Raw genomic sequence first — 25013 nt, forward strand, 5'->3', positions numbered from 1 at the left:
ATTATGACCCATCTTCACATAATCACTGCAGCATTCCCACACTTATGTGCTTGGCAATCAATGGTTGCTGCATCTTCAGGGTGACATGATCACCGTTTTTGTGAACTTCTCAGAGGTCTTCCAACAAGCAAAATTAATGGGGGAAGCCAGAGTCACTTAATGATTACACGATTCACTTAACAACCAGGACAAACAGATGATAAAAGCAGGTAGGATTCACTTAATGACCTCAAGCATTTAGCAATGGAAGTTCTGGTCCTAATTGTGGTCATATGGTGAGGACTACCTGTACAGCTATTTTATCCATGGTCATACATATTTCAAAATCAAAGTAAAACATGTTCTTCCGTGAATTGTGGCTTCTCTTGCAACCCCCACTAACATCTGATTAATAACTTGCAGGTTGAAGGAAGTTTACTGGTTCAGTGATTCTGTGTACAGAGTCAGTTGCCATGGCTGCTGTTGAGTAAGAATCTGGCACTGAAAAACAGATTAGCACTTTTTGACATGCTTATCCGAATGTGTTGACTTTAATTCCATTACAGTTAATAATGCTTGCATTCCATTTAATCAACTGGACAAGCAGGAAATAGAAATATAAACATAAACATAAACTAAAAAGGGGCAATGTAAAAAGTAGGGTTTTAAGAGGATACCTAGAACAAGTTCACATTGAGCCTTCGTGTACTATAAATGGGAAGACATTCCATAGCAGAGGTAGCATCATGAAAAATATGGCAATTTCACAACAAGAGTTGAAAGGTTTTTTTAATGTGATAACAATATATGATGGAAGTAAAGCATTTTTACAAGAAAATTGTTTGATGTCTCCCTTTGATTGTAAATGGATAAATTTGTAAGGAATACTTGGTTGGGGATAGTTGTGTTGTGTTGGGAAATATTTGGTTGGTTGGGGATTTGAGTATATGTGTACTTTTCTTTGCAAATTGATGTTGTTGACTAAGAACTCAAACGATTTGCAGCAAATGATGGATCTTATGATGGAATGAAGAATATGAATCTAAAATTAATACAACATATAAAAAAATAAGATGGTGTTCCTAAGTCTCCTTCCTATCTCCCTGCTTGGGGAAATGCCTATTCAAAGCCCTGGGAACGGACACTTCCCAGACTATCTGGTTTATACATTGTGGAAATAAAGGAAAATTCTTTGGTATTTTTGTGCAGAAACTATTTCAAAAATACTTCTGTCAGTGGAAGTAAGCTCAAGTCTGTGTTATGTTTTTCAGGAAAAAGAAACATGTACACACGAACTTTCTCTTTATGTGTGCATATACATTATTTATTAATACATGAATCAGATTTATTAGCCAATCAACTCAGAATGATTCTGAGAGGTCTACAAGTTAAAAACAACATTCAACATAATATAAGCCAAGACAAAGTGAAAACCTGACAGGTAAAACATTGTAACATTGATAATATCTCCCCTGTTCCCCATTCCTGGATGAATCAGGGGACCCAGAACCATTCCAGGTTCAGCATGAATATTTCTCTACTAATCTAGACTCTTGACAGCTGTCAGTTATTGAGACGTGGCTTCAACAGCATTACTTGGTCAGTTCAGGATTGAGATAAATAATTGAGTATCATCAGCTAAAATGGATAATCTTAAATAATGCTGCTAGTTGGCTACCTGCAGATACAAGAAAAGTGGAAAAATAACCACATTTTGCCCGTTTTATCATCACAATGTAATAATTAATGTAGGCTCTTAAAAAGTGTGTGGTGTTCAGCTGGAGCCATCTTTTCTTATCCTCCAATGGCACTCACATGTTTCTTCTGTCATTTCATCCCTGAGAGCTGTTCAGAAAACCAGGGATTGATGAATTGCCACACAAGGGCAGATTAGAGGCTTCACCTGCCAACCAGCAGCAGAGTCAAGGAAGTCAGGTAGGGATGTCACTGAGCATCAGAGAAACTATTGTCTATGGCAGGGGTCTTCAAACTTGGCCCTTTTATGACTTGTGGACTTTATGACTTGTGGACTTCAACACCCAGAATTCCTCATCCAGGTATAATTATCCCAAAGATGCTTTTTCATGAGGCAACTGGACTTTCTTGTTTTTCTTTGAAGACATTTCGCTTCTCATCCAGAGCTGAAGAAGCTTCTTGGATGAGAAGCGAAATGTCTTCAAAGATAAACAAGAAAGTCCAGTTGCCTCATGCAAAAGCATCTTTGAGACAGGGAAACTATTATACCAACAAGAAACTCAGCTGGTCCCTAGAGCCCAACTTCAACCACAGATTCTTTGGTGCAATGCATGTAAAAGTCATGAGGATTTTCCTGATGACCAGAGCTACCTCATCCCACTTCCCTGGCTTCCCAAATGCAGCCACTCAAAACTTAAGTGGAGAGATTTCTGAAAGGAAACACCATATATCTGGTTCCACCCAGTTCTCAGTCATACATAGCAGGGTGGCCACCTTTTCCAGAATAAGATTATAGATGAGGGCAGCATTATTACTATACAAACTGACTTGGCAGTTAATAACAGCAGTTTCCAGAGGTCAGGGCCACTGAAGATCTGGGGTTCTGGTCTCAAGACTGAACATTGGGGGTGAAAGATAAGAGTGCCTTTTCACCCTCTCTGCTTTGCCTGAGAGCAAACTGCAGATTCCCACCATATCTACCCCTGTATAAGCAAGATCTTACTGCTGCCATCTCATCCCCAGCCATCCCTCTTCCAGGAGAAAGGCACCATCAAATAACTAACTAGCTCATTTTCCCAACATTATGATATGATGAAATATGATACAATACAATACGATATGATACCATGATATCATAAATGATCGTTAGTTTCTGCCACACTTTTGAAAAAGTCAATCCATTGTTGGATCATTATCACTGTAGGTACTTTATCTGAGCTGCAAAAAAAAAGAGATGTCCATAGGAGACAACAAAAACCTGCACAACCTTTTGCTTCCATTTTTGTGACCATTTAGAAATTTGCAGCCCAGATTCTGTATTCCTACTCTTGCTATTGAGATTTGTCTGGTCATATAATCTTAGCTCTAGTTAGAGCCATTCTCTATTGGTAAATCGTTTACCTAACGAATGATTGATTGCTTCAATTCAGAACTGGGGCAAATTGAAAGAGCACAATGTCTGTAAAGAAGTTCCTGAAATGAAAACTGTTTTAAAGCTATCAATGGTTTTATAATAAAAAAGATCTTTTTATCATTTCTCTTTAGGCAGAAATTGAGAAGTTGGAACAGATGCCAACATCATTTGCTGTTTTCTGAGATTGGGATGAAGTTAGTGACACAGGTGATATCTATGGACAACAAATGTACTTTCAGTTCTTTGCAAAGCACAAGTGACATGCTTGTTCTAAAGATTTAATTTTTGTAATAGCTTAAATGCAAAGATTAAAAAAAGAAAAGCAATATGAAAAGAATTCTGAACACATTGGAGGGCTGATTCAGATTGCGGTGGCTGGTAATTGGCTGGAAATCTTGAATAAAAAAAGCCTCATTTATATGGTAATATTTATTCATGACCTCATCATTTGCAAGCAGATATGATAATTAGAAGGATTTAATTTCCAACAGTGAATAGGATTCTGATTCTGATCCAGATCACAAAGTAAATCGCATAAATATTGAACTCAACTAGAAAGAGGCTTTATTTTATCTTTCCTGATTAATTGTTCTAGTGTTGCACTGAAATAGAGAGCATTTTAACATATGAGTTGCTCATAATTGCATTTAATATTTAAAACATTAATATCGTCTGTGAGATAATTCCTGAAACCCTGAATCTGTTAACAATATATATGCTAAAGCTTCATTTGAACATGAAAGTGAATATGTTTTATGAACTTTCATCTTGATTAGGCCAATGAATGCTTGTTTTTTAACTGATTATCTTTTACTCTGATTGTTACTGTAGCCTCTTTCATCATTACAAAATTTAGAGTAGAAGTAGTCTAGGTAAACAGCATGTTTGGAAGTCTTATACTGGATCTGTTGACTTTGTTGGTTCTTAGGACTGAGAAGATTCTCGAATTTAGAAGTTGTCAAACTCTATTGGTTAATTAGCCCTTTAGGAACATTATTGAATCTCTAAATGTATCTTGATATTTTCTATTTGGGCAAACTTAATGACACAAGAACTTTCTGATTTTCATCCATTGAGAAGCAAACAATATTTTAAAATGAAAAGATTTATACCAATTCTTATCTGCAGTTATAACAAATATTGTGAAAACCAAACAATTTGCTGCGCAAAGACACAAAACTTTTAAATAATATTTATAATTATATTTATTTCAGACTTTCCAGCCTTATTTTTGTCTGCTAGTTTCCTTTTTTTAAAGCTGCACCACTAGTGCCTGAAGCAACATAACATTTTAAAGTATCGGCTTTCACTTAATGATAGAAACTGAGGGCTCTGAATAGATGTGATGCAGTTTAAAAGCCATTATTAAATACTTGCTTTGCCTTGTTCAATGGTTCTCTGCTTTAAATTAAATGAGAGGCATTGTTCCCATTTATGTTTCCAGGAAGTTGGAATCTGCACAATGATTGTAGTAACATTTTTATTTAGTTAATTATTGATTTATTTATATTTTGCCAACTTTTTAAAGTTCTGAAATAATAAAAATGCAAAACAGAATTTATCTATATGAAAGCACTATATGACAGTATAGCTATCCTCAGACCTTTAATTAAAAGCCTTAATAAAAAGAGATGAAGGAGGAGAATGAAATAAGTATTTTTTTTCAATGGATTGTTTATAGGTTGTTGCTTCACAATCTGGATTGTGACCTCCCCTTTCAATTTCTCTGTTTCCAGGCTTACTCAACTCTTTTCAGTTTGAAAAGCAGCTGCTCATTGGAATAGGAAAGATTTCACAGCACTGAACTGAAGGATGAAGAACAGTCTGTCCTCTATCCCAACAGGGATATCTCTGGAGTGCATACCTTGATATGCTACTTAGTGCTGTATCTGGTCTCTGAAACTGAAAATGTTATATATACTATTGCTACAACAATCTCTTTCTCTCTATGTGAAATGTTACACAAATACTAATAGCTTCTTCCATAGTTAAGATACTGGGGAGCAGGCATGTTTGGCTTTTGTGGAAACACATATAAAGCTGCTGTAGCTTGTTGGGCATTGTTCATGTATATTTGTGCCATGTGGACTAGATGTTTGTGGCCATAACTGGAGGGGGAATACACAGCTGAAGACCAGCAAGAGGAAGTATCTGAGAGACAAATCTATGGAACAAACTGGCCGGTGGAAAAGTCTGCTGCATTTCAAAATGTTAAATTAGCTAAATTCTCTCTTGCCTACTTTTTGAACACCCATATAGAAGACAAGGTTACCAGAGATTTGCTACTGTAATTAGTTAGGTAACAAGAGAACTTCAAAGCTAAATTTTCAAAAAAATTGAAAACATTAGAAGGAGTGGACAACACTGAATTAATTTTATCTAATACTTAGAAAGCCAGTCTAGATACTGGGAAAACTGGTTTCCAATTTTTGTTTTGTGGCTAAGCACTTCCCTCGAGGTTGTATTTTTCTCCTGCAAGAACAACATAGCTTAAAAAAAAAACCTTTAGTCAATAACAAAAAGTAGTCCTAACTACATATAAAAGCTAATTTGAGTTGTTATTGGTTTTGTATCATGCACTCCTGTTAACAAGAAACTCGAGAGCAAATAATACATTCTCTCCATACATTGTGCTGTGTTCCTGATATTATACAAAATTTCAGGGAAATTTTACAAAATTCTCTTTGGTAGAAAGAATATTGAAGACCCTCACAATACTTTATAATGTCTATTAATTTATAAAAGTTCGAAAGAAGGAGGTATATAGGCAGGACATGCTAGCTCAAAGTAGCAATGTTCTCCCAACTCCCCAATGATGCAGTTCCCTCAAATTAATAAGCAGGGTGTGTCCATTAGAAACCACAACCAGTTTCCCTAAAAATGTCTTACTTTGCCTACCCCGGAACTGCCTCTAATAAAATTTAACATGCCTAAATTGGTCCTTTTATGGCACTTTTATTTATAAGGCATCCTAATCTTTTATCCATCTAGACTCACTTTCACTTATTTAGTGTAATAGAAGAATTTGTCTGCAGTGCTCTGTTTTAGTAGTCTATAGTAAATAAACTATAGTAAATCATAGCTGGCACAAATAGAAAATATAATAATTAAATCAAATTAATTACAGTTATAATATAGCAAAGTGAGTAATATTAATTAATCTCAGGTTTGGCATTTAGCACAAAATCAATCCCAAATTTGAATTCAAAAGAACTGTTGCTGTGAAAATATTTTAATTTCTTAGGGGCAGTTCACAATCTGTAAAATACACAAGATTGTTATCCAGGTTAAAGGAATATATTTGGATCAATTCTAGGGAATTAGGCTATGTAAACTTATTTCCTTATTAAAATATTTGCCCTGTGCCAAATATGGATTGGCAAAAACTAGCGTTATTTACAGATGGTTTTAAGGTCATGACAAGTTTGATTTTATCTAAAGACATATTTAAATATCTAAAGATATTTAATTCACAATATTTTTAAGGGTTCAGATGCAATGGCATGTAGAAAAACTAAAAGGAAAAAACTAATTTAAAAATTAAAGCATTCTAGAGAAGAAATTTAGAGAAAGAATTACTCATAGCCTCTTGAAACATAGCTGTTCAAAATGGATATATCAGTTGCTTGAGAGCAGCTGAAATACCTTGGACCTGGGTTGAATTTTTTGGCAGTTTTCTGATACTGTGAAGAACAGACTGCTGAATTATATTTGACTGACCCACCAAAGCTTTCATTCACTAACTGTATATTTAACTTCCGGACCTAAAAAAATCAGAATCTGGAATGATTTTATTAAAAAAACATAATTGCAAGTTTGCATATTTTCTAGATTTTGAACTGGAAATCATATTTAAATAGGATCAATGCTCAATTGTTGTGATGATAGATCTAACTTAGAGTTCCATGTCAGATCTCTGTTCATGTACTGAAATAATTACACAATCATTGAGACATATCATTTGCAACAGCATTGTTGCTGTTGTTATAATATACTCAGTGCTTTGTAATGATGCTTACGTAAGTGGCCTCACTCTCTTTGTCCAGGCTCAGAAGCTAAGATGAATCATATCTACCACTTACCTACTAATACTTGTTAGTACTGTATAAAAGACCTCCATGGTGAATCAGGGATGTAGGCTAGATTGGGAGGTCAAAAAACATCTCAGAGGAAGACAATGGTAAACCTCTTACGTACAGATGCCAAGAAAATTGCAGGAAGAAAATTCACTGGGATTTACATTTAGCTCAAAGGAAACTTTTTGTAACAACACCATGTTATATATTATTGTATCAGCTTTAATTAATTAAAAATACATACATACATACATAAATGCTGATTGCATTATTCCTTTCTTTATGGAAAGGGAGTAAAAAAATAGTAAGTCCCAAAATGTAAAGCTATAAGATAGAAAAAGAAAACATAATTAAATCCAATTTATACCAACAATTCAAAATATCTCTCTCCATGCCTTCTATTCTTGCAAATCATTCTTACTCTGATCATGTCCACACCCTCTTTCATCATGTGCCTTTGATAGTTTTATTATATTTATATGCCACCTGAATCCCGGTGATTCTAGGCTGTTTATAAATTGTTCAATTGTTAAAACAAAAAAGCAACACAAAATAAAAAGATGAAAGATGGCAAAATGACAAAACAAAAATGAAACAAAGAAAGCAATCTAAAGGGGCTCCACTCTCAGAAAAAGGCTGGGCAAGGGGCCAGGTCTTTGGGACTCTTTCAAACACCAGAGGGGTGGGGGTCATTTGAATTTGGGGAGGAATTTCATTCCAGGTGGCGGGCATTGCTGGAGCCAGAGAGATGTAATTGTTTAATCAAGGGAACATAGAGCACATAACTCTGCAGTATCAAATTAGTCAGGCAAATACTGTGGGAGACAAAAGTCCCTCAAGTAACTTTACGGGGAACAGCCAGTACCTTAAATTGCACCCAGAAACAAAATGTCAACCAGTGCAGCTTGTGTAGTAGAAGTGTTACACGGATATTCTGAGGCATGCCCATCACTGCTTATGCCAATTGAAGCATTTGGATAGCCTTCAAGGGCAGTCCAGATACAGCACCTTGCAGTAGTCAAGCCATGAGATGATTACTTCTCTTTCTGTTTGAAGATCTCATCAAACCACCTTCATTCAGATCTAGTGTCTTCCTCTCATTCTCACAGAGATGTAACACACACACATGAACAGCCAGCTCATCCTTGGACAGTATAAAGAGCGGGCAACTCATTTGCTCACTGTTCACCTGTTCATTTCTCAATGAGGGCAAGGCAGTGATGACAATTATGCTAAATGAAGGAGCCTCTACTTTTGTCCCACCTTACAGGAAGGAAGGCAGCAAATCCCTTTGAATACACTCAACCTTCCTGCTGTTGCAAAGACAGGGCCAGGTGATGCTTGCCCCCCACCTCTGGCTGGCCACTAACTGTAGAGTGCTCTTGCAGGCTCCCCTTTCTGTCAGTTCAGCAAAGGGCACCTGGGTAGAGACAGAAGGAAGGAGAATGGGGCCTGCTCCCTTATCCTCATTAGCTCTGACAAGTGGACCCAGGAAGAAAGGTGCTACCTCTTTACTTGCCCTCCCCTCTCTCTTCCTTTGGGGGCTGTGAGGAAAGCACAGGTGAATGAGAAAATTCAGGGGCTGCTCCTTTAGTGCCCTCCCAGAGAAAGCCTGTGAGTAGGCACAAACAGCAAAGCAGGTTAGGGTCCCCCCTCTGCCCTGGGGCCAAGAAAGGAAAGCAAGTGGGGGTCATTGACTCAGCTCCTGCCTTCTCTTGGCCTGCCTTGGAGTAAAGAAAGAGGTGACTTCAGGATGAGATGGTAGCAAATCCCCCCTTTTTTCTTTCTCAACTCCAGCAGGGGATGAGATAAGAGATGGCCAGCTGCAACTTCTGTCTGGCTGCCTCTCCTTAGCCCGATTCATGGCTTTTCCTTCGAAGTAAAAGCGGTCAAGCGAAGTCCCCTAAGCCGGGGCAGAGAGAGACCCCCCACAGATTGGGTATCTCTTCCGGGGCTCTTGTTTTCGACGGGGACTGAAAGACGGCGCTGTGCCTTTAAGAGCGCCCGTGGCAAGGTTGTTACTACCACTGGAGGCTGGGAAGGTGCTGCCGTCGGGGAGAGGCGCTCGCGTCCTTGTGCCCGTTCGGGCGAAACGGGGGCAGGGCAGGGCCGCGTTCCCGATCGCAAATCAGGAAGAGCCGGGCGAGGAGGCGCGGGATCTGGGATCCTCTCCTCTTTGTGGCTCCGAGAAGCAACATGGCGTTTCCCCGGAGCGCTCGGGCTCCTGCTCTGGGCAGGGTGGGCGACTGTTCTCCTCCCAACGGAGTGGCGCCCTAAAAAAAAAAAGAAAGAAAAAAGAAAAAAGCGCGAAGCCGTTCCAGAGATGTGAATGCGAGCTCCGGCCGAGAAAGCGGCTTCCAAAAGCTCCGCTCTTCCGTCGAGCCCAGCAAGTGGATTTTGCTCGGGGAATCCGGATCCGGACCACCTGTTACTCCGAGCGCAGCCCCGAGCCTCTGGCAGCCAGCGAAGCTCTTTCTCCCGAAACGGCGCCGCTCCCCTTGGCAGTTCGCTCTCGGAGAAAATGGAGCGCGACGGACTTTCCAGCGCGGATCAGAAGCTGATCCGGGAGAGCTGGCAGAAAGTGGGCACCAGCCCCCTGGAGCACGGCACCGTCCTGTTCACCAGGTAGGGCAAGATAGGTCGCCAGGCCGGAGAGCGCACGCGAATGCTCTTGAACGCCCCCGAGCGAGAGGGGAGGGATCCGTGGTCGCCGGGAGAGAAGCGTCAGGTTTGAGACTGGGCATTTTTAAACATCGGAAGTAATGCATCATCCTCAGCAAACTTAATTTCAAAGCTCCCTCCGCCAGAAACGTACCCTCGTGGATTGCCCAGCCTCTGCTTTGGGATTAATCCTACTTGTGCCTTGCTTAGCCTACCCTTCCCATTTCCCTTCTCTAATGTAACCCCTCCCTCCTTCGCCTCTTAATGCCTTCCCAAGGCGTCTGTTCCCTGTTCGGTGCCCTCCAGATGTGCTGGATTACAGCTCCCATCATCATCATCGCTTGCTCTAATAAATGGCTGTGCTGCATAGGTGGGCTGGAGAGGATGAGAATCGAAAGGTGGTGTTCTGAATAAAGGCTGTTTTGGAGCACCACATGGGGGGTGGGGGGGCTTTGATTGCTGGACAAAGGTTAGACACCAGGCTGCTCTTCTCATCTCTTAAGCTAGCTGGGAACAGGCTCCCTTTTCTGCTTTCCCCATTTCGATTCTTGAATGCCTAATGTCCTCATTCGAAAAACTCTCTATTGCTCTATGTGGGAAGCTAGCAAAACAAAAAAAGTCTGGAAAAAACAGAAACTGTGTTCACATCTTCCATGCATTTGTGCGTTTGCTCCACCGTTTGATTTTAGAGCAGGATGCACAGTGGAGAACTCTGCCTGGTTAAATTCATATAAATGACAGCGAATCTTCAAGAGTATGGGGTAAGAGAAAGAAGGTAGCTGGTTTAAACAACTTTAAAGCTTTAGGACAGAAGAGATTCCATTTCCGTGCTGTGTTCTTAAACTGAGGCACGTACAAACACAAGATGTAGGGAGTCACCAATTTGGACAGGTTTAAAAATAATAAAGGGGAACATTTGTATATTCTGTATATTGAATATTTGTAGCTCAGGGTTGACACGAGGGGTCCTTGGTGCTATCACTGATGATGTTACCTAGTTTGGGTAATGAAATGTCTGCAAGAAAACAAGCAAGCTCAGAGAGCACCACGGACCCTTCCCTAGATGGGCCTTCGGGCTCATCCAGCAGAGTATTTCTTTTATTTTGCTATGTTGATTGAAGAGATTCTAATACTATAATCCTTGCATCTTTTGTAAAGAATAATACTTTTGTTTTGGGACCGATTAAGTGCAATAACTAATACCATTTTAATCCCTCCTTTTTCCTTGAGTAATAGCCTTACCAGAGACCTAAAAAGTAATGGAACCCAGATATTTGGAAAAGGGGTTCGTCTCTAACAAGAAGATTCAGGGGTAAATTTACCCTCTGCCATGGAAGCTAATTCTGTGACTTTAAGCCAGTCGCTATCCAGCCTACCTCACAGGATTGTTGTTGTTGTGGAATAATAAAAAATGGAGTGATAGTTGTACCACTCTTGCTCCTAGAGGAAAGGCAGGAAATAAATTAACAAGTGAAAATATCAGTTTTAGATTTTCTTTTTTGTGGACCAATATAAAGTTGTTTTTTTAAAAAAAAAACCATGGGTTTTGTTTATGAAAACCCATGGGCACCTGTATGTGTGTGTGTACAAAAGATTGCAAAGTTTCTCTATTGATTATTAAATGGATCATTAGTGGCATAGAGATCCCTGGAACGTTCCCTAAAAAGAATAGAAGCTTCAGAATACAACATTCCCTACCACTGAAAAATGTGAAACTCACACCCACTACAGGGTTATCATGTCCAAAACATGCCTTTAATAAGCAGGCAGAAGAGAAAGAACTGCTGAAATGTGAAATCCATGTGAAGGTGAAGAAGCAGCTCTGTAACTGTGGGAACATTTGCACTGGGGACTAAATTTGAGAAATTTGATACATTCATGAGGCATTGCACAATGTCAAATCCTAAGGATATTTTTTTAAAAAAAATTAGCATATAAAATGCAACATACTAATAAACAAGCCAGGAAGTCTTTTTGTAAATCAATCTTCTTCCTGAAATTCTTATTGCATTTTGCAATGCTGGGAGGGGCACTGTTGCCAGAACAGATAACTACGGTATCTATAGTCAAAATAACCAACTTAATCACAAGAAATAGGATGCTTCTGGACTTTGGAAACCAGTTCTGAAAGCAATTTCCTGGCCTTGCTCATAGAAATGCATTCAAATCCAAAGATTTGCAATATACGTTTTTAGATGGCAGTCACATGATTGTCATGTATAGAATTGTTATCAACTATTTAAGCCCTTCCGTGTTTTTGAATCCTGGGGGGGGAATCTAATGGTGATTGTGCAAACAGCAGTACAACATATTTTGATAGTATTAGGAATCTTGGAAGTATTCACTGAATCTCATTATTATAAGAAAAATATATGTGAAGCAAGGATTTAAAATTCTACAATTTATAGGGTTAGATACTTAATTTTTGATAGGAAATCTGTTTTGGCTGAGTAGGTTCTACAGAAGAACTGGCAATGTCCAGCTTGATTTTAAATAACTATCACTCCTAGCATAATTCACTGTAGTGAACTTTTATTGTCAATTTTCCTTAGGACATATAAATAGTATGAGACATTAGTTCAGTTTTGTTATTTTATTTATTTATATATTTATTATGAATTTTCTAATCTACTGTGGAAACATTGGAAAAATAAAATATGTATTTATTTAGCTAACTGGTCCTTAAAACCTAGCATAGGATAAAAACAGCAAAGAGTCTTAAAGAAACTTTTAATTAATTTTTTGTTTATATTTTTTGTTATATCAAGGAAGTGATTATAATAAATTAACCTCTCAGAGAAAATCAAGTGCCTTTTTAGATCAAAATATTGGATGGAAATGTTTTCATGTTTTGTGTCATAGCTCAATATTAGGATCTTTAAATGATATGCTTTTTTTGCTTTTGTGTGACCTGTTTTTAAATCCTTTTGTTTTCTTTGTTTTCACATTTAATTATTATTGCTGTTACTTTTTAAAAAAAAAACACAGTAAAATATATCAGGAACTAACCAAAAGAACTGCATCAAAAGGCGATCTATATAAAAAGGAATCAATTATTCCCAAGGCATGGTGTGTGTGTGTGTGGGGGGGGGTGTTGCTTCAATATTGTGTTTCTGTATGTGTGTGCATTACCCAAACCAGAATTTGATTTCTTCTAATCTAAAAATGGGCAAAATGTGTGCACATTTCCTGTAAATTGTACTGAGAATATATAGATGAATTATGAAGTATCTAAAAGAATGAAACTAGCTACTTATTAGTGATATAAAAGCTGATGGAAATTATTTAAAATGATAAATTATTTAAAAATGTGATCAATTTAAACTACACTGAGAATATATTGTAAAGCTTGAAATATTCCAAATAATTAAGCTACTCCAATTACTAGTGCTGTAAGAGCTGATGGAGACAGCTATGAAAAGTACAAGTGAATTCTTTCACACCTGAACATCATAAAGCTGTTAAAAAGTTTCCTTTAAAGGGCAGAATTGGAGTTGCCTTGATACACACTCTATAGAGAGTACATTATATAGTTGATCTTATAGTTCTTAAATCTTTAATTTGCAAATATCATTAAAGGTGACAATGCAATGCAGTGATTATGAAATTATATATCTTGGAGATTGAAAACCAATATTTGCATTCCAAGGTAGTTATTTTCTAATTTAAAAAACTCCTTACAAAAAAACCTCAATCTGGAAAATAAATACATTAAACCAATTTCTATTAACTCCTGGCATCTTGATCCCTAAAGCAGCTTAGCAGATTGTAGCACGTTTTTCTTCTCTATCATGATTTGTTATGTTTCACATTTCTACCATCTGAATGGTTAGAATTTGGTTTTGTTCATCAGCACTGTAAGGAAATTCTTTAAAGGGTGAATTTTGTCTGCTTCCTAGCCAACATTTTTAATTGTCCATACATCTGGGATAATGGAAATATATTTTTCCACTTAATGTTTCAAATGTGCATCAAATGTATATAATCAGCCCACACATCTTGGAAACCATGGGCAATAACCATGGATATCAGAATATATAGCACAGTTACACATGGGTTTCATTATTTTTTGATGAAAGCATTTTTCTAGCAGGCAATTACAATATATAAAATTAAGTGACTGTGGGAAGAATCTAGAGAAGTAAATATTTTGGGGAATATTAAAAAGGCAGAATATATTTCCCCAAAGGAATAATGGAGAAGATATTTTTAAAGGCAGAAACTTCTCCCCCAAAAGCAGAAGCCAGCTTTTAGAAATGCAGATGTAATAATCCATTCAGGAAGGTTGAAGCCTTCCAGCTAGAAGCTGAAGAGATTAGGAAGACAAAGACCTTTAAAATCTACATACCCCACCCAAGCTCTAAAACATAATAGGATTAACCCACCAATGCCAAAGGAGCACACTCAGACTCAGCTCAAAGTACATGACACAGGAAATACAAAGCCTTAGGCAGGAACAGGAAACAACCTCAAGAGCCCTAGAAGGTATAAAAACCCACTACTCCCTGCTACATGTGGTCAGCTTTTCCCAGAGCCATCTTTCTGTCTGGCTCCCCTCTTCAATAAACTACAACCTTCTTTCTAAGGCAGTCTCCATGTTGTTTATTCCCAGCTTGGACTGAACCATGATGAAGAGTTTCTTTCAACACAACTTTTTCAGTTTCTGATTTTTGCTAGAAACTTCTGTTGTCTTAAATATTGATAAAAGTATATGTCCTTTTCTATAATTTATGGAAAAGAATTGAAAGACAAAAACATTTTATAATAATAAGGATACAGAAATCCAGGATTAATATAAATTGATTGGGTCATATAGAAAAGCCATTTTATTTCTCTCAGATGCTCCAGGATTTAGTTTAAGTTAGGCTTTAGAAGAGGAACTTTTTAAAAAAATTCCCAGAGTTTTCATGGAGCATATAAAATATCAAAATGCTCTTGATCATATTCAGAATATCTCTTTTGTAGTACTAAATATTACAACTAACTCATAGAAAGCTTAGGTGTTAAGGCATTTGGGGCAGAGAACAGAGAATGTTAAACAATATTTTATGTTTTAAATGATAACAACATATGCTTTTGAGTAAGCACCATAAAAACCAACTTTATAGACGATGAAATTCAACATCAACAGCCAGCAAGAGAAAGATGCATGGAATATGTTTCTATAGCCTCTACTTTGCAGTTTGGATTTTTCTTCCTACCAAATGTGGCTTCGATAATTTAAGGGAGCAGTCCCAAGCCCCTCCACATTTGCATAGTGCTGCAAAACATATTGGAGATGTTTCTAATTGTTTGTGACATGTCAATCACCCGAACTGATGCCAGGCCTGACCCTTGGGGGCAAGCACAATTAATTCCAGAATCAGTTCTCCAGCAGAGGAAATGGTGCATACAAGAGAGCAGCTGAACAACCCCTGTCACATTTTGTAACCTGAAGGCTAAGAAGTAGAAAACAGGAAGAAGCAAGTGGGATGTGACCTTTGGAAATTTAAAACAGTTGAGGTTGATTTCAACATTCAGTACGACGATTTTAAATGAGCAGAAGTGGTTTATTGACTTTGATTTAATCTATTGTCCTTTAATAAATATGTTAACTCATCTTTCAGTGTGGTAAAAACAAAAAGGGATTGTGGAATGGACTAAGGGCATTGCATCAAGAGGGATAAATATGTCTCAAAACATAAATCAAGTTAAGGGTAAATAAGTATAAAGAGATACATGTTAACTCCTAAGATCTAAATTTCATTTCTACATCAAACTAACCTGAACTGACACTGAATGCTCAAAAAAGGATCTTGGGAGTCTTCAGGCCTTCTAGATGCAGCTGAATGACAATTCCAGCTTCCATAATGAGTGATAATAGATATCGAAATACTGAAAGTAAGATTATAATATGATCTAGAGCACAGGAAGAAACTTTTTTTGTGGCCGAGCTTATGGTTTGTAAACACCATGGTGTGATCTGTGGGCCTGGGCTCAAATTTTCAGTTTTGGGGATATCAAAGATATTAAGGGGTCAGCTGAATGCTTTAAGCCTCTTAAAAAAAAACGCAGACCAGGAAAGATCAGACCAATTTGGGATGTGAGTAATTTTTAAAGCGTAAAGTGGGAGCTTTAAAATTTAAAACACCTTTAAATTACCAAAATCCTCTGGAAAAATTGTTCCCACCCACTGCGTGAGTCCAATAAGGCCACAGAAGAGGACTGTGAATTACAAGTTGACCACCTGATTTAACAGAATAACAGAGTTGGAAGAGACCTTGGAAGCCTTCTAGTCCAATCCCTTGCTCAAGCAGAAGACTCTATACTATTTCAGACAAGTGGTTGTCCAATCTCATCTTAAAAACCTCCAAACATAGGGCACCCACAAGTTCCAAAGGCCACTTCTGAAGGCCACAACATAGATCAAAGAGGCCATCTATATTAAAACTGAAGAACCCTCTCTCAATTGAAGAACCCTCTCTCTTGTCTACAACACAATCTTTCAGCAGTTCCAAGAAAAGTTCCACATCCATTTGCACTCTGATCCAGGTGACTCTGAGGATACAGATAAACCCCAAGTGGCCTCAATGACTCTCAGAGAGCTAACACTGACCCTCAGAGCAGAGTGCTAATGACGAGTTGACTGTAAAGAATATAAATATTTCCATTCCCCACCATTCAGTCAGAACTTCTTGGATAAGAAGTGATACATACTCAAAGAAAAAACCAAGAAGTCCAGTTGCCTTTTGGAAAAGCACCTTTGGGATATTTTCTTGCCTATTTTGACTTGCATTCCTAATTTGCATTTTATGGTATTTTTGATAGGCTGAACTATTTTTTTTCCTTTTGTGTAAAGACAGATGCAAAAAATGAGTTAATCAGTTCTGCTTTAAAATCCTGCTACTTGTCACCTTCTTGTCATTTTTTCCCATTAGTGATTTCCAGTTTAACATATTAGTACCTTGAAGAGACAATGAGAGCCAGTTTCATATAGTGGTTAAGGCACCAAGCTAAAACTGGGAGACTGTATGTTCTAGTCTTTCCGTAGGCTTAAAGCCAAATGGTTGACCTTGGTCTACTCCCTCTCTCTCAACCCTAGAAAGGAGGCAACGGCACTTCTGAAATCTTGCCAAGACAACTGCAGGAACTGTTCCAGGTAGTCGCCAAGAGTCAACACTGACCCCCTCCCCAATTAAGATGAATGGAATAAGATTGACAGAAAAATTATTGGCATGGGCTGAAGTAATGGAACAAAGACAGTTCCATAGGTAATACAGCCTATGCCTTGTAGGGCTTTAAAAGCCATAACCAAAATCTTGAATTGGAGCCAGAAGTAAGCTGGTATCCAGTGCAGCGCACGAAGCAAAGATGTTACAGTTCTTTGTGCCAGTTTATTTGACTTTGTGCCAATATATTTGACTATGTGTATATAATTGTACACTGATCTTGTAGTTTCTTATGCACCCTCAATAACTAGGAGGGATGCCTGCTATGTAAACAGGAAGAATGTTCTTGGGAGATTAGTTATTTTATCTATTTAGAGGCTCAATAACTACAGAGGGAGACAGGATTAAAAGGCCACTGTGAATGACATGCATATGTAAAATCCAACCTGACAATAAAAAGCTAATAAGAATCTGTGGCTATTGCATAGAATGAAAAAGGAAACATTATCCTCCACACATTTTGAAGATGATCCTTAAATTGCTCTTTTGGGTACTGTTGCAGATATTGAGCATTTCAGGATCATTTTGGAAGTAGGGATGCAGGGTTTCATCCAATGTCATTAATAGATTTCTTCTTGCATATTTCTTCATATTCCTCTCCCCAATATAGGAGCTACTTGCATCATCTCCATGGCCTATTCCAGGGTATTTTTTTAACATCCACATTGACTTTGGAGTGTACAGATGAGATGTGCAGAGGGATTAAATGGTTGAGGGAGTAGAAGTTATGGGGATTTGGGGGGAGCATGACCATGACATATTTGAATTCACCATAATGCAACCACAGGTAACTGAACAATGTCAGACTAGTGCTTTAGACTTTAAGAAAGCTGACTTCAGTAAGCTAAGAGAGAGAGACTAGAAGGATTCCATGAATAGATATTCTAAAAGGAAAAATAGTTTAAGACATTTGGGAAACCTTGAAAAATGAGATAATGAAGGCCCAAGCAAAAACAATACCATGGAGAAAGAAAAACAAAAGACATCATACAAGACCAGCATAGTTGCATAAAGAGCTCTCTGACAAATTGAGGGACAAAAAAGTGAAATATACTAAAAAATGGAAGAAGGCACACTTAACTAATGTAAAATACCAAGAAGCAGCCCAAATCTGCAAGAAGGGAGTCAGGAAAGCCAAGGCCCAGAGTGAACCAAAACTAGCTGCCAATGCCAAAAATAATAAGAAAAGTTTCCTTCAGTATGTAAGGAACAAGAAGAAAGTCAAGGAAAAGATAGGCCCACTAATGGGAAGGGATGGCAAGAAAGTGACAGGCAAACAGGGAGAAAGCAGATCCCATATCAATATGAGATAGACAGTACCACCACTAGATGGATTCACAAACTGTCTAACTGAACTCAGTGAGTAGTCGTCAGTGGAACTACATCTAAACAGAGGGAGGTATGCAGTGAAATACCTCAAAGTTCTGTCTTAGGCCCAGTACTCTTCGACATCTTCATAAATGGGGATAGAAGGGGAACTCATCAAACTTGCAGACGACACAAAACTGGGAGAATAGTTGATGCTTTGGAAGATATGTTCAAGATCCAGAAGGATCTTGACAGACTTGAGCACTGGGCCCTACCCAACAAGGTGCAGTTCAGTGGTGAGAAAATGAAGATCCTGCACTTAGGCAGGAAAAACCAAATGCATAGGTATAAAATTGGCGGTACCTGACTGAACATTGAACAGTGGTAATTGTGAGAGGGATCTATCTAGGTATCTTAGTAGACCACCACTTAAATATGAGCCAGCAGTGTGCTGTAGCTGCCAAAACTCCAATGCAGTCCTAGACTGCATCAACACAAGGATAGTGTCAAGACAATGAGAAGTGATAATGTGGTTTTACACCATGCTGGTGAGACCATACTTGAAATACTACATCCAGTTATGGTCATCATAATATAGAAAAGATGTTGAGACCCTGGAAAGTGTGCAGAGAAAAGCAACAAAGATGATAAAGGGTCATTCATTTAATGAACGGTTGAGGGACCTATGTATGCCTAGCCTATTGAAGAGAAGCTTCAGGGGGAACATGATAACTGGCTTCCAGTGCTTGAGGGGCTGTTATAAAGAAGAAGCGACTGACTTATTCTTTAGAGCACCAAAAGGCAGGGCAAAAAGTAAAGGGATCTCGTCAAAGAGAGAAATAAGAAGAAATGTTCTGACAGTGAGAATAATTAATCAATGGTATAGCTTGCCTCCTGGGTTGTGGATGCTCCATCACTGGGGTTTTCGAAAATAGGCTGGACAACCATTTGGCTGGAATGGTATAAGACTTTTGCCTTGAGCAGAGCATTGGACTAGAAGACCTCTGAGATTCCCTTCTAACCCTACAATGGAAGAATCCATTTCCATTTGGGGGAGAGAGAGAATTAAATACAGCTCTCTGACAAAATGAACCATAGCTAGGTAAAGCATGAATGATATTAATAACTTGTGATAATAAGAATCTTTTAAGAAAGGAAGTTTACAGTGGCTTTCAGTGAAATAAATTCAGGGAACAAAATTATGTTTGAACATTTTTGTGTGGAAGGAGACTTAGTGTTAGCTATCTTCCAGTATTTTTGCTAAATGTTATAATTTCTGGGGATTTTTGCCTCTACTGTAGATCTTTATCATTTGATGATATGATATAATCTTTCTGTATGAAATATATATTTATATTTAACATCTTTTTCCTGATATGCTCAGGCAAGTCTTGAACAGATAATAAGGGAGGTGTTCTACATTAGGAATTCATTGCCTTATCTATTTTCTAAATACTGTATATTGTTTGCATATATTGTTTTAAACTTTGTTGTAGATTCACTTATGTGTGAGATGGGCAACTATATAAATATTGCTAAATAAATAAATAGCAGACAGGAGGCAGGACGAGGGTAGGGAAGAATGCAATTGGTGCACTGTCTTCTTCAAGTCTGTTGACTTGAGGAAGGAGAAAGTAAAGTAAAGTCATTCTACCTTAGCATAAAAGAAATGTATTGCCCAAAAATCCAGCCCAGCTTGACATACTTTCAGGGAATGAAGACCATTGCGAAGTCACAGATTATACTGAAAGTTGAAGAGGAAGCTAGTGGGGCATGAAGAGAGATGAGCCACAGGACCCTGTTCTTATTTCCTTTTGAGGTTGAATTTCTGGTTTTCTTGTCTTTTGTGTGAATGAATTTATTTCCCAGAAGAAGTCCATGGATAGCCCATGAGATGGAAGAGAGCAATTGTTGAGCTGATACTGCAGTCTTAACATCTTATTTGCATGGAAACCAAATAATTAACGGGTGGATGTCCTTTATATTTCAGGCTTTTTGATTTGGATCCAGATCTGCTGCCCCTTTTCAAGTACAATTGCAAGAAGTTCTCCACTCCTCAAGAATGCCTCTCATCACCTGAGTTCCTGGAGCACATTAGAAAGGTGAGGCTTTATAAAATAAATTACCCCAACTGGTAAAGTTTATGTTAGCAGGTATACAGCTAGTATAAAGGTGGATCAGATAAATGTAATGGTTATTTATAGTGGATCAGCATAAATTTGTAACTCCAAACTGTAAAACCCGTGTATTCTTGTCAACTATTTAGCTTCTCATTTTCTTGAAAAAATATGGAGATTTTAAACATGTGATAAATAAATATTTCAATGTAAAACTTTTTATCATGCCCATGGTGGCTTTATGAAGATATTTCATCTAATCCATTGTTAACTATAAAAACTTATTGAAGTTATTTATTTCAATAATTTATATGGCTGCCCATATTACAGCATTACACCCAAAAGGCATGGCCTGTGATGTGCAAGATAAACAATATACAGTATCCCATTCATAAAATCACATCTACAGCAGAGCTTGCCTAACTTCCTAAGTCTGGGGCAACAATCATATCTTCAGAGTATTATGAAAGTCTAACAGAATTAGGGCCACCCAGATGTTCAGGAGATGCTGTTCCACAAGACAGGTCTGTCAGACAGAATATGCGACTCCTGGGTTAAACAAGATAACATTGATTTGGAAGGGACCAGAGGATGCCCACCCTGCTAGAAAAAGGCAGTAACTTGGCCCTATGCCATGCATAGCTTTATAGATGAGTTGCATCTGAAAGTCTGATGAGAGTTAGGACAATTTCTGGAGCAGTCATGTAACATGGAGGCATTACTTGATTGGTTTAGGGTGGAGATGTATAACTGGTATCACAAGCATACTGATGATGTACTTTATGATATATATCTTATGATGACAGATGACCTTGCCTAGTGGCTTTATATAGATGTTAAAGAGGAGTAGCATGAAGGTGCAGTCCAAAGGCAACCCATAAAGAGCAGCCTCAGGCTCAATTTTTTCTCTCTCCAACACCAACTGGAATTGGCCTCAAAGAAAGGAGGATAATTGCCGTTATGCAGTGCCTCCTACTCCCATTCCCTTGAGCCAGAAGGATACCATGATGGAAGATCAGTCTCCATGTGTTCGCGTCTTTCCTTCCCATTTCTCAGAGAGTTAAGCACCTGGAGCCTTTCCTCTTCGCTCAACTGCATAGGTGGACAGATTCTACTTAGAAAATATGGTCCTGAAAGGAACTATTACCACTGCAACCATTTTGGCCTTTTCTTTTTGAAACTGCCTACAAGGTGCTCTAATCAAGGTATTTTCTTATGAATACATAGGAAAAATGCTTCTCTTTTTTGTTTACTTTTTCTTCTGAGAAAGAAAAAACACTCAAGAAGAATGGCAAGAAGGTAAAACCAAAATTAATTAATTTGATAGCTTCTCTCTGTGAGATAACTTATGGCTATCCATGCCAAGTGAGTCAGAATTGCTTGTATAATATGCGTGGATAACTTAAATATGAACCAGCAGTGTGCTATAGTTGCCAAAAAAGCCAGTGCAGTCCTAGCCTGCATTAACAGAGGGATAGAATCAAGATCATGTGAAGTGTTAATATCACTTTATAATCTTGGTAAGGCCACACTTGGAATACTGAATCCAGTTTTGGTCGCCATTATATAAAAAGATTTTGAGGCTCTAGAAAGAATGCAGAGAAGAGCAACAAAGATGATTAGGGAACTGGAGGCTAAACATATGAAGAATGGCGGCAGGAATTGGGTATATCTAGTTTAATGAAAAGAAGGACTAGGGGTGACATGGTAGCAGTGTTTCAATTTCTAAAGGGCTGCCACAAAGAAGAGGGGGGTCCACCTATTCTTCAAAGTACCTGAAGGCAGGACAAGAAGCAATGGATGGAAACTAATCAAGGAGAGAAACAACCTAGAACTAAGGAGAAATTTCCTGATAGAACAATTAATCAGTGGAATGGCTTTCCTTCAGACGTTTTGGGTCCTCCAACACTGTAGATTTATAAGAAGAGACTGGACATTAGTCTGGAATGCTATAGGGTTTCCTGATTGAGCAGGGTTTCGGATGAAGAGACCTCCAAATCCTTTCCAACTCTGTTTTTCTGTTGTTATTCTGTTAAGACACCACCAGTGTGGTTGTTTGAACATGAACAGACAAAGGGAAATAGGGGTATTTGTATGTTTTGTTAACAGCCTAGTGATCTGTATGTATTTTTAATTATTCCAATATAAAAACGTTTTCTACATATACAGTAGACTTGGTAATAATCTTTTGGCTAAGCCACCATCTTGCATGTTATCTGGAACTCCTAGTTTGTGAACCCTGAAGAGGTGGGCAAGGATAGGTGTCTAGATTGTTTTCTGTCACATGTAGTTTGGACTGCTGCTTATCCTGGCTGTTGTGAAGAACGGGCAGAGAAGTGACTATCAATTAGTGTTCTGCTGTATTTTGGTCATTAAATTCATGATTTGAATATTGTTTTTTAACTCAAGCCATGGATGTTTTAGGTTTTTTTTCTTACATAACGTGTAACCCATTAAGAGTTGTGAAATGGTGGCAGGATATAAATTCAACAAATACTATAATAAATAAATCATTGAAGGAAGAAGGAAACATCATTAGGCAGATACAGATTTCTTTCAAATATGCTTTTGTTCCTGTTGTGGTGGTCCTTGCACTATGGTGAATAATAGCAGAAACCTTTGTTTGTAATGTTTGCAGAAGGCTTTCAGAAAAAGACAGAGTTATCCAAAATAGAATTCCAGATTTCTGCTTTTTTATTGTATTATCTTTTCTCTTTGGTAGGTAATGCTGGTAATTGATGCAGCTGTAACTCATTTGGAGAATTTGCATTGCCTGGAGGATTACCTTGCTAATCTTGGCAGGAAACATCAAGCAGTTGGTGTCAAGATTGAGTCCTTTGAGGTAAGCACTTACAACAGGTTTGCTGTGCCTTGCTTTTTGCCGCAGCAAACTCGCTGCAGGACAACTTGACATGGCCTACTTGCTGCCGGACAATTTTCTGAAGACAACTCCACGCGGGATAACTCAATGCAATAAATGTTATCCACTATTGTTTCTTTGGCATTATTTCCATTGACAAAAATGGAAACAATGTCGAAGAAACAGTGGCAGGTAACATTTATTGTGTTGAGTTAACCCGCGTAGAATTTTCCATGGCAAGTTGTCCCATGGTGAGTTGGCCGTGGCGAAATGGCCATGGCAAGTTGGCTGTAGTGAGATGGCCGTGGCAAGTTGACTGTAGCAACATGGCCATGGCAAGTTGGCTGTAGCCAACTCATTGTCCCATTCTGCATTACAGGTACTGGTACTCCTCACTCAGTTACCATTCAATGAGCATTCAATGTTTGAAGTTATGGCAGCATTGAACAAATAGTAGTTACAACCAATCCTCAAAGTTACGGCCTGCTGCAGCATCCATGGAGTTATGTCGTCAACTTTCAGGTTCTTGGCAGCCCATCCACGTTTACAACTGCAACATGCACTTCAGTTCCCCCTACTCACCATCCTGGCCATCCTGCATTCTGTCATCTACCTCTGCCACCCCATGTCAACCTCAGCTGACCTTTGCCACCTCTTCCTCCTGCTGCCAATGAGTGGCTTATACAACAGCAATATACAACAATTAGAACATTAAAATATTAAAAACATTAAAAATTAAAAGATTAAAAATTAACAAAAAACTAGCTAAGAAAAGAAACAATACATAAATGGGGTATAGGTGGGATTTTCTATTCATAAGTTATAGCTAATGGATAAAATCTGAGGATGTGTCTTTGATGTCATATTTGGAGATAAAGAGTGGATTTGCTTTTCAATGATTCTTATGTTTGTAGTTGCAGTTTAGTAAATAAATCTCTGTTTAGATGCTAAAAGCTTTCAAGTTGTACAGGGCAGTGGAGTAACCATCGTAATGCAGTTCCCCCCTTTCAAAATACAATCATGGATGCAGTTGGCAACAAAAAACAGTTTATTTGTATGAATATAGTTAACGAAATTGTCTTTTATATTTAGAGACTGGGCATTACTTTTTCAGTGATGGATAGCAACAACAACAAAAAATCAAATTAGTAGCAGGTGGAGGGAATGTGACATTCCTTTCTAAGTACAGTGTTCTTGTGGTAGACCATCATCTCTTTCCAATATTAATAAATTATACTTGTCTTGAGATGTCTGCTAACTCTGTAATCTTCCTTGTGATTTGCAGGCTGTAGGGGACTCCTTGCTCTATATGCTGGAGAAATGCCATGGTCCTGCCTTCAAGCTGAATGTGCGTGAAGCCTGGACAAAGCTCTATAGCACTGTGGTGAAAGCCATGAGCTGTGGCTGGGATGTTCGCAGAAAGGCGGAATAATGTCTGATCGAGATGTTTGGAGCGCTTTGCTGGTCTGTGTCAGAAACAGCTCTGATGAAAGAGCATGTTCACTTTTCCAGCTTGATGTGTATTTCAGAGCAGACAGCTTTCTTTCTGTCTCTTGCTTATTTTTGCATTCCCTGTCTCTGTGTGACAGTGTGCTCTAGAATTCAACATAGCAGGTCCATGTGTGGTGGCATGTAAAACATTTCAGTCCAAACTGTTTTAAGTACCCAATTCTGTGAAGCTCCTCCCCACAAGTG

General features: G+C 38.2%; 1 protein-coding gene across 1 annotated transcript; it reads left to right on the forward strand.

Moving 5' to 3' along the window:
• Positions 1 to 9685: 9685 nt before the first annotated feature.
• Positions 9686 to 24764, forward strand: NGB (neuroglobin). Its single transcript, XM_015812610.2, has 4 exons — positions 9686 to 9789; positions 20332 to 20443; positions 23181 to 23300; positions 24604 to 24764. Exons 1-4 carry the CDS (start codon positions 9686 to 9688, stop codon positions 24748 to 24750), a joined length of 483 nt encoding a protein of 160 aa, XP_015668096.1. The 3' UTR covers positions 24751 to 24764.
• The last annotated feature ends 249 nt before the right edge of the window (positions 24765 to 25013 follow it).

This window comes from Protobothrops mucrosquamatus, unplaced genomic scaffold (assembly GCF_001527695.2).
Source record: "Protobothrops mucrosquamatus isolate PMUCROS unplaced genomic scaffold, P.Mucros_1.0 scaffold101, whole genome shotgun sequence".
NCBI classification, from domain to species: domain Eukaryota; kingdom Metazoa; phylum Chordata; class Lepidosauria; order Squamata; family Viperidae; genus Protobothrops; species Protobothrops mucrosquamatus.

Coding starts and splice junctions, on each gene's coding strand:
- NGB (XM_015812610.2), top strand. CDS start 9,686: ATGGAGCGCGACGGACTTTCCAGCGCGGATCAGAAGCTGATCCGGGAG. Junction 20,444..23,180: donor TCCTGGAGCACATTAGAAAG/GTGAGGCTTTAT, acceptor TCTCTTTGGTAG/GTAATGCTGGTAATTGATGC. Junction 23,301..24,603: donor TCAAGATTGAGTCCTTTGAG/GTAAGCACTTAC, acceptor TGTGATTTGCAG/GCTGTAGGGGACTCCTTGCT.